Source organism: Chionomys nivalis, chromosome 20 (assembly GCF_950005125.1).
Source record: "Chionomys nivalis chromosome 20, mChiNiv1.1, whole genome shotgun sequence".
NCBI classification, from domain to species: domain Eukaryota; kingdom Metazoa; phylum Chordata; class Mammalia; order Rodentia; family Cricetidae; genus Chionomys; species Chionomys nivalis.
This window is the reverse complement of record NC_080105.1, coordinates 52719980-52736330: the sequence shown is the minus strand read 5'-3', so window position 1 is coordinate 52736330 and position 16351 is coordinate 52719980. Positions and strand designations below refer to the sequence as shown.

General features: G+C 41.3%; 1 protein-coding gene across 2 annotated transcripts in view; it reads right to left on the bottom strand.

The window, feature by feature from the left end:
• The window catches only part of Csmd1 (CUB and Sushi multiple domains 1), a 1398492-nt gene that overhangs the window by 315467 nt on the left and 1066674 nt on the right, over positions 1–16351 (bottom strand). For both annotated transcript variants that reach the window (XM_057752269.1, XM_057752268.1), the window contains exon 11: positions 10641–10744. In XM_057752269.1, coding sequence (XP_057608252.1) covers positions 10641–10744 — 104 coding nt within the window. The remainder of the gene's footprint in view (positions 1–10640; positions 10745–16351) is intronic.

The following is a 16351-nucleotide window of genomic DNA, read 5'->3' as shown; positions in this document are numbered from 1 at the left end:
AAATGAAATGAGCTCTGACTCAGTTCACCTATCATGAACATGGGATCCTGTCACTCAGAATGACTGGGTATATGTGACAGGTGCCACTACATGAGCAGGGTGGGTGGGAAGGGATGAGACTCTAACGCAGAAATCAGGCTGACTCAGAAAATTTACCAAGCGGGTAAGATTTAGAGAACATGTCACATGTAATGCTCTGATGAGAAATGGCGTGTGTGTGTGTGTGTGTGTGGGTGTGTTGGGGTCTCTGATGTTCCCCCTGAGGAGTTCTTGTGGCTCTGGAGGTACTGGAGTGGACTGCGGTTTTTACACTGATTGTCATGTGATTCCCACATAATGTGACAGAAAGATCACTGAGTTGGGGTCTATTCAAGTCAGATGGCATGGGAAAGGTGTTGAGGTACACCAACCATAAGTAGTCAGATGCCCTGGGAAGGGTGATGAGTTACACCGATCATGTGCAGTCTCTTTTTTCACTTCACTAACTCACACAACGATGATCACATAAGCCATCTAAAAATATCAAATACAAACCTTTTGATCCCACAGATCAAAGGGATAAAAAAAAATGACAGAACCCCCACCCCAAGGATGTTGATTTCTCAATTTTTCTACTTAGTACAGTGAGGCTATGGGATGTGGTTGACCACCCCTCTGGTCATGAAGATCCTCTTTTGTGCCTCCCCCCCGACCCTGTGTGTGTGTGTGTGTGTGTGTGTGTGTGTGAGTGTGTGTGTTATAAAGCTAAAGTCCTGGAAACAGTCCAGGAAGCAGACAGAAGACATGTTTACAAAAAGGAGGAGCAATGAAAGCTGGGCCATAGCCCCAAACAAGCAACAGTTGAGTATATGGCCTACCTGACCTCCAGCCACGCCGGTACCACCAGTACATACATAGACTACAGAGCTGCCGACAGAAGCCAGTTAAGATGCCCTCCTTCCCTGTGGCTACAAAATCCCATTTTCCATTTTATCCATTTTGTTTAAAAAAAAAAGTGTGTGTGTGTGTGCGCGCGTGTAGGCCAGTGGTCAATCCCAGGTGTTGTCCCTCAGGAGTCAACCACCTTGTTTGTAAGGCAGGGTTTCTCGTTGGCCTAGACTTAAAAGTTCAGCTAGACTGTCTAGCCAGCAAGCTCTAGTGATCAGCCTGTTCCCGACTCCCTAGCATCAGGTCAGAAGAGTGTATTGTCATACCTGACTTTTTATATGGATACAGGGTCTCTAGCTCCTTCCTGACATTCTTTCATTTTTTCAAGGCAACAGAGCCATGTCCCTCACCTTCAAGGCTCCATTTGAACGGGGAGGAACTGACAAGGTAGACCTAGCCACAGACAGCCTGCCCTGGGGAAATATATCTGCAGATATGAGTTTGACATCTCCTTCAGCAGAGTCTGGTAAAGGCGAGGGTCCAGGTGTGTGATACTATCAGAGAGACCCCAAAGAGGGGCAGTTCTTCACCCCATTGGATCATTACATCAAGCTTTGAGAGACGATGTGGTCCATTCCCGAGTGCCATCAGTGAGTGCTTGCCCTCCAAACAAAGCAACAGCGCAGTGATAATTAAAATCATCAGGGGACCAGCCACGGCAAGAGGCCAAGCCCAGTGCTGATGCATAAGGCACACCTTCTGAAATAAAGGGTTCAACCAGTCCTTTGCCCATCCGAACAAGACAGAAAAGATCTCCAGGAAGCAATCATCAAACAAAGACCTGAGAAAAATCACAACCTGAGTGAGCAGACGTGATCCACCAACTACTGAAGGGAAACCTAGTTGGGAGTCGGGCACCAGGTTTTCAAAGGACACACATCTAAGAAACCATGCATGACCTTTACAAATTCTCTCAATCGTGAAGGAACAGAGAAGGAAATCTTAGCAAAGAAATGCAAGCTGTTTTCAATAAAATTTGAAGGAAAAGTGAACTAAAAATAAGCAGTCAATTAAAATAAGACTTGCTCCCTGGGTGTCATTTAGAGGGAGAAGTTAACAGGCAAAAGGAGCTTGGGGACAATGCCCATTGCACAGGGGCGGAGATGACAAAGCAGGGTTTGGAGCAAAAAGAAGAAGTCAACAGGGTGTTACAACAAGCAACTTTTGATATGAAATTTATCAGATTTGGTAAGAAACATAAACTATAAATCCTAGAACTGACGTGAACTCAATACCAGCAAATCCACTCAAAGACAAATGCAATTTATTTTTGAAAACAAAAGAAAGGGAAAACTTTGAAGACCACAGGGGACCCATGATGCAAATGACAACAGATTCCCATGTGGGACCTCAGAGGCCAGAAGCTAAACTGCCAACCACAAGTACTATGTCCAGAATTCTACAAAAAGAGGAAAACTCTTAGGCCAAAGTTCGCCACTACAAATTAAGGTCAGATAGCCGATCCACCCCCTTAGAAATTTCTGGGAAATTCATTAGGAAGAAAAAAATGCAGTAGCAGGAAGCTGGAAGCTTCCAGGTTGAGAAGGAAGAGAGGATGGAGTGGAAAGACTCATCTCTTCATCATGAGTTCTGTGAATCACGTTTAATAATTAAAGCAAACCTTACAAACCAGGTCAGTATTTACAACACCGGCTTGTTGGTCTGGTAGACAGGCAAAGGGATCTGGGGGATAGTGAGTTTTCCGGAGTCCTTGATATTTCACTGTGGACCCCAGCATAAAGGTGAATGACAGTTTCACCCACATCCATGCCTCAAACCTGTGCACGAGGATATTGTTAATATCCTGGATCTAACTCAATAAAGAGCTTAGGGCCAGGTAAGCTGCAAAGGATATCCAAAATTAATGCATAAGAGTTGAGCAGAGGGAGTCATTGGAGGGTAGAGGCCAGGTAAGGATGGAGCCCAGGCCTGCTGCAGCCGCCAGAGCAGGACAGGACAATGGGTTCTTCCCCAGAATCTCCAGGGCTAACCTAGATCACAGTGATGCTGGCCCACAGAACTCTATTGTGAGCCTCTAATTTTCAGAACTAAGAGACTATGGATTCTGCTCTTTAAACCAATGTGTTTGTAGAAATGTGCTGGAGATGAGCAGGGAGTGAAAATATAGAGTATCACAGATCATGTGTTTAATACCTGTAACAACCACCATGGTACTACAAAGACCAACTTCATGACACTATCAACAGGAGAAGGGAGATTTTAAAACAACAATAACATCCTCTTCAATAACTGTGCAGGGAGGCAAGGACCCAATCAGGAGACAAGATTTAGGGAAAGGGCACAGAAGGTAAACAAGAATGCGGCACAGGCATAGCTCTATATTAATTATTACTTCAGCTTTATGTGGTTAGAAACTCGGTGTGGTGGTGCTTTCCGAAGCCTGGGATTGCTGCGGGTTTCAAGCCACATGGACTACTTAGGAGCACCTGGCCAGCCAAGGGCAGAAATCGTATAGAATGTGTCCTGTGACCAAGATGGAATCAAACTTGAAACCATTAATACAGCTGTGAGAGGAAAAAACTCCAGGCACGCAAAAGTGGATTATCCACGATTTAAAGTAGAATTCACAAATAAAAATGTAAACAAATAAGCAAAACAATACAGACCAAAAAAAAACAAAAAACAAAAAAACCACTAGAACCGATTAAATGCAAGGCCCAACATAAAATAAGGAAGGAAATGGTGACACAGTGCAGGGGAAATTTTCACAGTAAAGGTGGTTGTTGGGTATAAGGAGAAGGTCAGAAACAGCACGGAAGTTCCGGTGATGAACACGGGAAAGTGGAGCTAAGGAAAGCAGGCAGGCGGGAAGGACAGCAGCAGAGGTATGCAGAACAGTGACAGATGACACAGTCATGCTTCTTACAAAAATGGGCTTTACTACTGGCAGGGGTGGGGCAGAGTGAGACCAGCATCCTGAATGAAGAGGTGGGGATGTCCACACATTCCAAGGCCATTGTCAAAGGCATGGGAATTAATGCAGAGAAATGTGGGCACATAAATACGGGAGAATTATGAATACTGTAATCCCCACAGCATCTACAGAGCATTGAAACTCTGTCAGGAGGCAGTGGCAGTCTGAGTAACATTCTAACCCTTATAGAATCTGACTCTAAGCCAGAATGTTCCCCATGGTGGCTTTGCCAGTCAACTGTGCTTTCCACACCAGCATCCTAACACTGGCTCATCAACTCTCCTCCAAGCAGTCGCACGCATGCATTGCAGCTTACTTAGTGATGAAGCCAAGCTGAATCAGATACAAGACAGAAAGGTAAGTGAGGGAAACTCCTACCCACATCCGTAAATCTCGGCATCTTAAACTACACATTGGGTAAACAAATGCATCTTTGCAGAGGAAGATTACACTAGACCGCAGACCAGAACTGAATAGTTAAGGAAGGAAAAATACCCAGGTGACACCAACACACACACCGGAGCTCCATGCACAGGGACCGAGAGAGTGCACACAGGAAGTGCGCCAGTTTGCTGCAAATTGTAAATTAGCCATGTCTACCTCAACTCTAGAACGTTGTTTTTGTACAATACACGGCTTTTCTCAAGCCCATAAAGAAGAGAGCGGCACCAGGACAGCAAAACACTCAAGGAAAAGGGAATGGTAATACCACTGAAATGAATACCTCCGTTTGCTAAGTATCTTGTGGAGGTTTGACATGAGAAATGTCTCCCATGGGCTCATGCACATGAACAGTGGTTCCCCAGCCGGTGGTGCTGTTTGGGGAAGCTATGGAAGTTTTAGGGGGTATGACCTTGCTGGCAGAAGTACCTCACTGCAGGGAGGCAGGCTCTTAGATTTATAGCCACCCCCATTTCCTGTTTGTTCTCTTTGCTTACTGGAGGCCAATGAAATGTTACCAGCCAGCTTCCTGCCCCCAATGCCATCCTGAACCTCTTCCCTGGCATGAGGATTCTATCCATTTAGAAACTTTCTCTAAAATAAATCCTTTTCTTGCTCACATTACTTTGGTAATGCTATTTTATCACAGAGAACTAGGTACACGGATGGATGAGAAAGAATCAAAAGCACACACTGGACAACTGAAGCCAAAAATACCTAGATGTGAGTAAGAACTGAAATCAAACCACGTGAATGCTTAGGTATGTATCAGATTTCCTGACATTGCATTCAAGACTAAAACCAATCAATAAATCTACCCACACGGAAATAAGCTTCCTATTCTATAAGACGCAATTGGAAACTGTCTTGCTGCCATTAAGGGGTGAGGTTTATAGAGAAAGCGCTTATAATTGCTGCAGTGAGGGAATCACTCCTCTAACTCAGGACCACAGTTACTTTTCTTTTCCCTGCCAAGTCATGTCCTAACATTTTATGCTTGAAAAAGTATTTTTCTTAAACACAAGGGGCAAAGAAAGAGAAGCTAATAATGGACAAACCGGGAGTCCAGAGCACACCTCTTATTCCAAACCACAGTGCCTGGCAGAACTCCAGGTACCTGGGAGTTGCTATTTCCAAGATCATCTGGATGTGAGTTTTAGATCACGTGAGCCACAGAATACATTCCCTCTGTGCTAATTGATTTGATTTCCAATCACAATTCATAAATGTGAAAATCGAATTTTTTTTCTAGACAACATTTAAATTGAGATTTTTTTTGGTTGTTATTCCTAACAGAACTTGCCCAAGTCCTCCATCATGAAGGGAGTCTGTGGGATCATACCAAGGATACCTGACTGGCAGTGACTTTTTCTTTTTTCCCTTCTCACTTTTCTCTCTTTTTCTCTTTCTCCCCTTCTTTTGGGAGTGCAGGGGATTGATCCCAAAGCTTTGTGTCCCTGGGATTGAGCCATCCCCCTGGTCCCTGGTTTTCTTTGGATATAAAGAGAATGAATCCTTTCATCTCAGGCCAGCAGGGAGATGCCAATCATAGCCATACCACGGCAGGGGCTCTTTCTAGAAACAGGTTGAAGACAGGGTGAAGTTTCCCTGGGGATCAACTCATTTCCTTATTATCTAGTCCAAATATCTAGCTGTTTGGAGGCTGCCTACTTGCACACAGATTCTTTCATCCCCATAGAAGGGTGGACATTTAAAAATCCATATCCTGTCTTGCAATCCTCAGGATATCCGAGTTAACGCAATCTCCTGTTACTGCCAGCTAGCACGAGGCCAGGTAAAGCAATATCTCCCCTCGCCAGTTTGCAATTTAATTTTGAGAAAATTGTCAATATATATTCTCAGAAAGAGCTCAGCAGAGATCTGTTAAGTTAGTTATTTCATTTTCTTTTGAGTTTGCCATGCTATACAAATACCCTGAGAAAATCTATCCTTCTTGTGGGAAGAGTCGGGTGACAGATGAACCCGAGCCCTTAGGGATTTTGCTTTGTGTTACAAAGTTTGAGAAAATAAAATCTGTGAGCAGAAATCAGAGCTCTGAAAACCCCATTGGGATGTGCTGTTTGCTGAGTACGTCATTTCCCTTTTTAAATATCTTTCAAGTTCTTAATAGAGGCCACTGGTCACCCAAGAGGAGGACAAGTGAGATACTAGAGCCAAAGCACTCAGTACTAGCCCACCATATGGGAAGCTGAGTCTGGCGTGGTGAAGCTGAACCTACATCAGGAGGCTCCCTGAGTCAACAGACTGGAAGCTATTTAAAGGGTCTTAGTGTAGCTGTCATGTGTCCTAGTAGATGATAAAGCCCAAACTGAGAATAATGCATAGCACATATTTACTCCAGTTGGGTTGTTGGTGTTTAATCTGGATTTACCTGTTTGTTCCAGAAGCAAGGGGAGGCCTCAGTATTTGCCTTCTCTGTGCTGACCAGACACTAAGGAAGTAGCTCTCCATGGCTCTTCTTCCTTGGCTTCAGCAGATTAAATGTGCTTTGCTTCTGCTTACATTATGTTTCCCAGAGGGCACCTCAGTTTGATTCAGTCGGCCATTTAGATTTTCATTTATAGATCTGAGCTATTACGAAGAGGTCCTAATAACACTTATGTCATTGTAACATATAGTTTGCCATTGCTTTCTTAACAACAAAAAGCCTTTTAAAAAATGAGAGTATGAGCTTGGATCCTTAATAGCAACCCATGGGATGTTCTAGGGCATTTCCTTACTGCATTGATATTTTAAATCTTGCATTTATTTAAAAATCATTCTCATTTATTTGAGTGGCATTCTTTTAAAAATTGGATGTTACGGCAACAATAAAACCATTTCACGTATGGTTTACATGTATTAGTTAAGTTTATTATACATATTTTGTTGCCATGGAGACAGAGGGACACAGAGGTAAAATGATTTCCCTCAGGATCACAGAGGCAAGAAGTAGCATCAGCTCAGAAACTCCATCTTTGATTATCGGTCCATGTGTACCTACTATTTGACTGTTTGCAGCTAATATCACACACCACACAGTGCCACTGTTCCAAGGCCAGTTGTTATGGGGATGGAAACATACCAACAATACAGGTGCCCAGTGCTACCCTAGAGAACTCTGTGCTTTTTAAAGGCAAAAAAGAAATTGCATTTTTTGGTCCAGCCATTTGGCAAGTATTATTATAAATATATAATTATAAGTCTTGTTCATTATCTACATCTAGTTCTTCCTAATCCCATAATATCAAGCATTTATTCTCTTTTCTACATCTTATACTATACCCATATATATACTTGTTTATATATACATATTACTTGTTGGGGACCGTGTGGGTTCAACATAGATTCCTTAACAGGACTGGAACAGAGTCGTGAGGAATAAACCGACGCAGCTTACACAGTCATCATGGAAGGGCAAGATCTCTCCAAAAAGATCTCTTCATTTATTCTCCAAACATCTTATATAGCATCACATCAATTGAGTGGGAAAACACACTAGGCTGTCTCTTAGGCAACCAGGTGCATGGGCTCAAGTCACATCTGCATCTACCCGTATGCTAGCATTCAGGTAGGCCATGAATTAGCATCTCTATAAGACATCCTCCAAATTACAAAGGGAGGAAGCACCAAACCTCTTAACTCTTAAGTCATCAGCTTCAGCCAACATCTCTTCTCAGGTAATCTACATTTATAACAAAAGAAACTTGGAGCAGTACATCCTGGCTATTGTTAAACAGAGACAGCTTGTCTGCAGAGTTACATGATCAGCTCAGACTGGGCTAATGGCTCTTGTGCCATACAGAAATATGGGCCTACAATTACTGGCTAGATCTAATAAAATATGAGGTTATGTGTTTTTTAACCTAAGAGTGTGTGACCTTGCTTAATATTGTATAATATTCTATGACTGTCAATTTTCCTACAAATTTTGTGATAACATTTTTAAAAATATGAATAATATTCCATTATATATACACCAAATTTCCATTATCTATTTATCTGATGATGGACAACTGGGATGATTCTAATCCTCTGATATTGTCAATAAAGCTAATGAGTTTCTGGTTCTAATTGTCATGGCTTTTTCATTTTTGGTAGTGGAGTAATGTATAAAATATACTTGATATCAAAAGTATGAAATGTCATGTGGAGTGCCACCGTTTCCATTCTGAATGGCTACCATAACTGCATAGACATTTATTAAATTGTAAAGTCTATGGATCTGATTAATTTTAGTGTCTGAATATTTTATTTGCAATGGTTTTTTAAAATAACAAAACAATAAATATATAAGTATTTACAAACATGTGGGTGCATTTATGTGTGTTTGTGTAGATGTTCAATGTTATGGGTTTGGGAAAATAAATGCTTTCATATTCCACTTTGATGAAAATGTAAATTTTCATAAATTTCTTAGGACAGTTGGACAATGAGTAACATCCTAGATGGTGACACTCTCTAGCTCTTAAATTTTCTTGCAAACAATTTTTTTCTTAAAGGCAATTGAATTAACTACAGAAGGCATGAAGAGTTTTGCATTGCACGGCTGCTGGAAAAGCAAAAGGAGAGGTGTAGGTGGGAAGAGAGGATCCACATAGAGGCCATTTAAGGACAATGACATCCACGTGACAGAAGTAGAGACCTGGAGTGCAGAAATTGTTTGGAATTGCCTCTGCAGCATCCAGTTATGATGTGGAATTCCCCTCTGTATGCTGTGAGTATGTTTTATTACCCCTGGTTATTAAAGAAGCCATTTCAGCCAATGGCTTAGTAGAGTAAAGCCAGGTAGGAAATCTGAACAGAGATATAGAGAGAAATTAGGTGGAGTCAGGAAGACACCATGTTGCTGCTGAAGGAGAAAGACATTACCCATCAGACACACCCTTGTGGCAATACACAGATTAAGAGAAATAGGTTAACTTGAGATGCAAGAGTTAGCTAGAAATATGCATAAGCTATTGGTCAAACAGTGTTGCAATGAATATGGATTCTGTGTGTGATTATTCGCATCTGAGCAGCAGGGAAACAAAGGAGCGGTCTCCATCTACACTGTTAGCTGGGAACCAGCAGAGATCCATCACTAACAGAAGGATAACAGCATTATGTACCCACAATTCACAGGATGAAATGGAAATGCAGGGTACATTAGACAACCTGGGGTGTGCTGGGTAACACTTGGTCATGGAATCATTCTTGCCTCCTTTGTATCCATCAGAAAGTATGAGCAAGTCATATGGCATTAATTCCTGTCAGTCATAGTGGGAATGGGCGATAACAATCCAAAAGAGATGCTCATCTGCTACCATGTTGACAATAGAAAGAGTGAAAAGTTTCAAGCCCCCAGATAGCCGAGGCTGGGCCACCAAAAGGCCCACACATGCATGGGTGTTGCACCATGATGCTTTAAAAACTGTATATTACCTCCTAGGAAAGCAATCCACAAAGTGAGAATACTACAGCACCCCTTTGCTATCCTATCCATGCTCCCAAGATGTCAGGAGCCGCTTTCCCCAAGATAAAAAAGAAACACATAATGACATACACATAGACGGAGAGGGAGGGAAAAGGGAGGGAAGTCCCTTCGCATCAAGCCATGAGTGACAGACGTTTCCAGGCCAGTGGTTTCCAGAGTTACTACCTGAAGCCATCTGAGAAGAGAGTGACATTTTTTTTTTCACTCTCAGCTCAAGATCTACAAAGATGGACATTCCCAGAGCACATGTTCTCTTTTGATGAAAACAGATCTGATGGGAACTGACAAAAACCCACAGCTCTAAGCACCTAAAGTGGACTTCGTGATGGGCCAGAAAGACTGAAGCTTCAGGCCCAAGCAGGGGCCTTTGGCAGGGTTCCTGCAGACTGTCCTGAGCCTCCTGGGACTCTGCCCCACTTATTCTGCAGTCTGGGCCTCTTTGACCGGGTAGTTTTGTAGAGCAAGATGGTTCCGAGCAAACATATGGCATTATCCCAGAAAACATATGGTATTATCCCAGAAAACATATGGCATTATCCCAAAAAACGACCGTTCCAAATACACCTGTTCACACTGGGAGGGAAGAGAGGGGACCCACAGGGATGCCTGAGCTGAGGAACACATGCTTCCTGATTTCCGTCTTTTACTCTGTTACTTTCATTTTATTTTTTGCCAGGAGCATGCATTTAAAAGATTAGTGAAAACAGTTCATACTAATAAAATGTGATCTTTTGTTAGTCCTCAGATAAAAGCAGAGCAACTGCCCCTAGCATCTCCAGGGAGGCTACTTATCAAGGTAAACCAAACAAAATCTCCCCACATAACTGCATGTTGAGAAGAGAAGCGAAATGGCATACTCACACATACAAAACGGATCTGGTGTCCCCCACCTTCCCAGCATCTCCAACTGTCAGGGTGTCGTACCCTCTCTCCAGCTCAAACTCCTCAAAAGCCAGTTTGATGACCTAAATCCAAAGGAAAGACAGAATTAATAGCACAATACAGACCTTCCATTGGCCATGTAACTTTACAGTTTCATGGTTAGCTTTGACTTCTTAAGTCAGATCAATACTAACAATTCCCAAGCTGCCTCCAGTTGTTGCAGGAATTCTCGAGGGTTGGTTTGCTTGAGTCTGAGAATTCTGTGGGATTAGAATGTTCTTTTTGTTTCAGCTGTGAGCTCTAAAATGAGATTAACCTGTGACCTCACTTAATTTGTGTGTCTACCAACTACAAAGCACAACCCAGATGATTAAATTAACCAAGAATAAGCCAATGCAAACAGGAAGAATACCGTTGTTGCTAATGAGGCCTGATTTTTTTTTTTTTTTTTTTTTTTTTTTTTTTTTTTTTATTTAAAACACTGGTTAACTCATTAGCTCTAGACTGTTATTTGCTAACTCTTACATCTTAATTTAACCCATCTCCATTAATCTGTGCATCGCCACAAGGTCATATCCTACCAGCAAATTTCAGTGTGTTTGTCTCCAGCAAAGGCTCCATGGCTTCTCCCTGACTCCTCCTCCTTCCTCCCAGCATTCAGTTTAGTTTTCCCCACTTACCTAAGTTCTTCCCTATCAACAGGCCCAAAGTAGCTTCTTTATTAACCAGTGGTATTGACAGCATACAGAGGGGAATCCCACATCACCTTCCCTTACATTGTAAGCAACTTCCAAAACTCTAGAATTGACAGACACATCTTGTTGCCTGAACAGTCACCCAAAGTTCTTCTGTAACACTGGGGCATCCAATCTTCAGCCCAAAGGCTCATAGTATGCAGCAGACTTTTCCATGAAGCAGAAATTTCCAAAGACAGCTCCACCTATATTGGCAGTTTGTCAGTCACTTTTTTTCTGTGTCCTGCAGAATGTCTGGCAGACTCTTTAATTAAGCAGGAACCCTGAAGGATCATCTCACCTTTAGGCAAGTTCAGCAGTCATTTCTCTGTGGGTCCTGTATGTCCTGTTCATCAAGCAGTTCAGGCAAGAGCAGTTTCTTGCCCAAATGGCTAATCAGCTCCATAAGGAGCCTCTTTGGTGCCCATCTTCATGAGGCCTGATTTTAAGGGCACCTTACAATGAATCTTTTCAAATTTACTTGTGTAGATCTCCTGATACTATTCTCAATAACATAAGAGCTTTCTGAGGCTAAGCTATGATCTAATACTACACTTAGCTGTGCAAAACCTTGAAGTTTCTTCTCTTCGTTTCTCTTTTCTATTTCTGAGAATGGCACTTTGAAGGGTGTACCCACACTAGTCAAGTTCTCAATCAATGAGCTGCACCATCTAACTCTGATTAGACTATTGGATGGATGGATAGATAGATGGATGGTGTGTAGGTATAAGCAGGAAGGATAGACAGACAGATAGATGGGGAGAAAGGTGGTTAACCAAAAGATAACAAGATGTATTTCCCTATGCTAACAACATTATTCAAAAAGAAACATAGCCCTGAGCTAATTTCAGCTTTGGTGTTTAAATAATAATAAAAATGGCACACATATATAATATATACCACAATTAAAGAATACTATATATAGTATATATGCAAAGCATATTTGGATGTGATGACTAACATTTTATTAAATATTAGACAGGTTTCTTTTTGACCCACCAACAGACTATAGCTATATGAACTCCCTTCTTTGTAGACCACAGGAAATTTTATCCTTAAACAAACAAACAGACAAATATTCCCTCTGTTGATCAATATTGCAATCAAGAGGCATTACGATCAAAGCTGTCAAGGAACATGAGGCTAGTCTTGGATAGCCAGGCATACAAAGAAGATATTAACAGATTATTACAGATGGTAGATAAATATAAATATTATGGATATATAGATGCAATACACAAATAACAGAGGGTCAATAAATGAGTTATTGGTGATGAAAAGTAAGGGAAAATATATATTAGTTAGATAGATAACTGGATGGGTGGAAGACAGATCAGTGAATGGACAGATAGTTAAATGGATGAATAGAAGGATGGACAGATGATAATAAGCAGATTGACAGAAGGATGGGTGGATGGTGGATAGATGGTGGGTGATAGATGGGTGGATGATTGGTAAGGTGATAGACAGGGAGATGGATGAATGACAATAAAGAAACATATGGAATGATCAGTGGAAGATGGATGATAAATGGATCAATGGATGCTATGGAAGTGATATATTGAAGTATGGGTGTATGGGCAGATGATGGGAGACGGATAACTGAGTAGACAGATGATAATATAGAAAGAGGCACGGGTGAGTGACAGAGTGGCCCATGGGGGCAGGTGAGGAAGGGGGCAGATGAGAGAGGGAAAACAGGAATTGCACCTTATGACCGAGTGTGAATGCCTTATAAGAAGAAATCAAATGCTTCCCTGTTAGACTATTTTTATAAAAAGTAAGTGATGCTGGGAGTGAGGTCAGTGTTCCTAAGCCTAATCGTGACACGCATAAGCTCTTTAGATGGCTGCTTGTCCCTAGCAAGGCTAATAAGGGATGAATTGTCAATATTATTACAAATTCTTACTAAAATTAGTGAAACAGCTATTGCAATTTATCTTTTAATAAATTACTACTATTAATAAAAAACTACTAATTCAAATTGTGGGGTTTGTATGAATGCATTGTTTGTACTGAAACAGGTGTGGTGTTGACAGCTGTCACATGTTCTTTGAATTTTCCATATTAAAATGAGGACTGAGGAGGTTTCTTGCTTCTATTTTCCTCTCTCCTGACTATAGGAGAAAGGGGTCACAGAGTAATGCGGTAAAGAAACCAGGGTGTCACATTCTAGGTTTGTGTTTCCCAAGAGTTTCCTGTATGTCCTATGTAGACCCTGGGGGCAATCCTTTTCAAGGCTTGCTAAAGTCACTTTAAGTCACTGAGCACATCCCATAGTGTGCTCCCCAGAGAGGCTGAGGATGAACCCAGCTGAATCCTGAGATTCAAGCACCTGCAGAAGATGGAAAAGTTCCCAAACCCTAGCTGCACGGAGAAGCTGAGATCTTGGCACTAAAGCCAGTCTTAGCAATTCCCCTCTTCCCTGGAGAGGGCACACCGACTTCTGACTGACTGCTCCAGGGGGAATCTTGTTTTTCTCAATTTCCTTATTTTCTCTGATAAAAACTTTCTATTCCCTATCTGTGTTCCAAGAAATCCTCCCACAAGGTAGTTTTCAAATTGGAGAAAGTACTTCATTATCACATAAAATGCCTGTCACGCACCTCATGTAGGGCCCCTGGGCTAATTCTTCTGTCTGTGTGCTCAGTAGTCTTTGGATTCTGTAGTTCATTAAAAACTTTATTATTATTATTATTATAATTATTATGTCATATTGTATTATAGAAAGACCATCCTAAGGTCTTCATATGAATGACAGGTATGTTTCCTCTTCTTTTTGAATCTATAATGAACATGAATCTGTCACAACTAGGATTGGGAGAGTACCTGCATAAGCTGTTGAGTGAATAGTTTAGAAAACATGGCTATTTCTGTTAATAAACAATGCCATACTCAATAACGTAATACAGAAATCATCTTGCAAATTTATGGAGATGCGTGCATCTGTGGCTCCCTAGTACAATGCATGTGAAAGCTTCCTTGTCTTTTATATAATTGTCCCGTGCAGTGGTAGCAAACACACAGAAAATCAGAACTTCAAGCCCATTCTGTTTTGAGACCTAAGGGTATCTCAGTAAGTTGTCGGTCAAATCAGAAAATCTACTGTGGATATAGCTATGATATAGGCAGGTCATTAGCAAAATGACGGTAAAGAGTAGAAATAAAGCTAGTAGTTAATCAAAATTATTGATGCCCCTCAAAATGCTGGTGGGGCTAAATCATAGACAGCCTGTCTTGAGCGGTAGAGCAGGTTTCTGTCTCCCCCTGGTCCCCACTCAGCATCAGTCATTAGAAGGGATGCAGCTGACACACAGGCAATGTTGTACAGGTGAGGATTTATGAGCAAGCCTATTAGCTTTCCCTATGTTTACTGTTTGCCTGTATAAGTGCAGCTTTAAGACCTACTACCTCAGTCAGAAGAAAGAGGAAAACTTTACAGTTTTTAAAAACCAATAGAGAAAAATGAAAATCAAAATAATTCAAAAGAATGTTCCAAACAAGGTAAAACAAAACAAAATGGCCACAAAAGTACCATTGAGTTTCATCAAAATAATATTGCCTATTTTTCAATTAAAAAAAAAATCTTTGTTCAAAACCAAAGCAAACCAAACAAGCAAAAAACCCATCAACTGGCAAATAGGCGACTCACTCTATTCCGCCAGGGCACGTGGAAGCCTTACATAGTAAGCAGCTATTACTGGTGTTGGCCTTTTAATTTGTTTATCAATAAAGGTAAGTTCCTTATTATCTCAAAATACGTTTCACTGTATTTCACTATATTCATTGAATAATCCAAATTGAGAGAGCAGCTCTTCAAATTCAGACCAAATACCATTAAAGTGGAGAGAGGACATTGTCCTAGAGACTTGGGAGTGAAGGAGACAGAGAGGGTTAGTAGGGGTAAGAAGAGATGAGAGGGAGGTAGGGAAAGGGAGGATAAGGAATGGCAGAAGAGAAAATGGGAGTGAGGAGGGAAAGTGGGAATCTATTGAGAGACTTTTCAAAGTGTTGATGACTATAGGTATCTATGAGCGGCCAAGAGAACAGCCCACTTGTGCTTAATGTTGGGGATGGCTCCTCAGGTTTGCTGTGACCTTCTTAGAGGAGGAAAGGTCTTACTTGTTTCCCAGGTCCTAAGTACTAAGGGGGAATACCAAGAAACCTTAACTGGAAAAAATAACTTGGAAAGTTGTGTCTCTGATTTAAAAAAAAAAAAAAAAAAACTATGATAAAAATTGCCACCTAAACTCAGCCTTTTAAATCTGACAGCAAGGAAAGCAATATATGCCGTGCTATGGTTCCATTTTAATTTTATTGCTTATTTTCATGTCATATTTAATTCTTTTTTTTTAAATAATTGCTTTTATTTTATGTGTATGAATGCTTTGTGTGTGTGCATGTGCATGCGTGTTTGTGTGTGTGTGCATGTGCATGCGTGTTTGTGTGTGTGTGTATGTGCCACATATATGCCTAGTGCCTATGGAGATAAGAAGAGGGCATTGGAGTCCTAAAACAAGAGTTACAGGTGGCTGGGAGTGTGTGTGTGTGTGTGTACTGAAAACTGAACCCAGGTCCTGTGTGAGATCAGCAAATGTTCCTCACTGCTGAGACCTCTCTCTAGCCTCAAAGTACTTTTATTTTTCTAAGGAATATGATTGAGTGGGAAATAATTCTGAAGAGGAGGAAGCTAACCAGGGAAAAAATATAATTGTTTAAAAATTTCAAAGATTCTCCTGAAAAAAAATTTAGTACAACCCCCTACATCTTCAACAACAACAGAAACTCCTGAATGCCTAATTAAAAACTGTGGGTTCGTCCTTCAGCCCAACAATTGGGTTGAGGGTTTAAGTTACACAAGCAAAGGGCTCTGGGAACCCAAACCTTCCTGCCATCCGATTCATTCAGCTCTAAGTTGTACTGGAAGGAAGTTGTCCTTGTGTGAATTTCCTCATG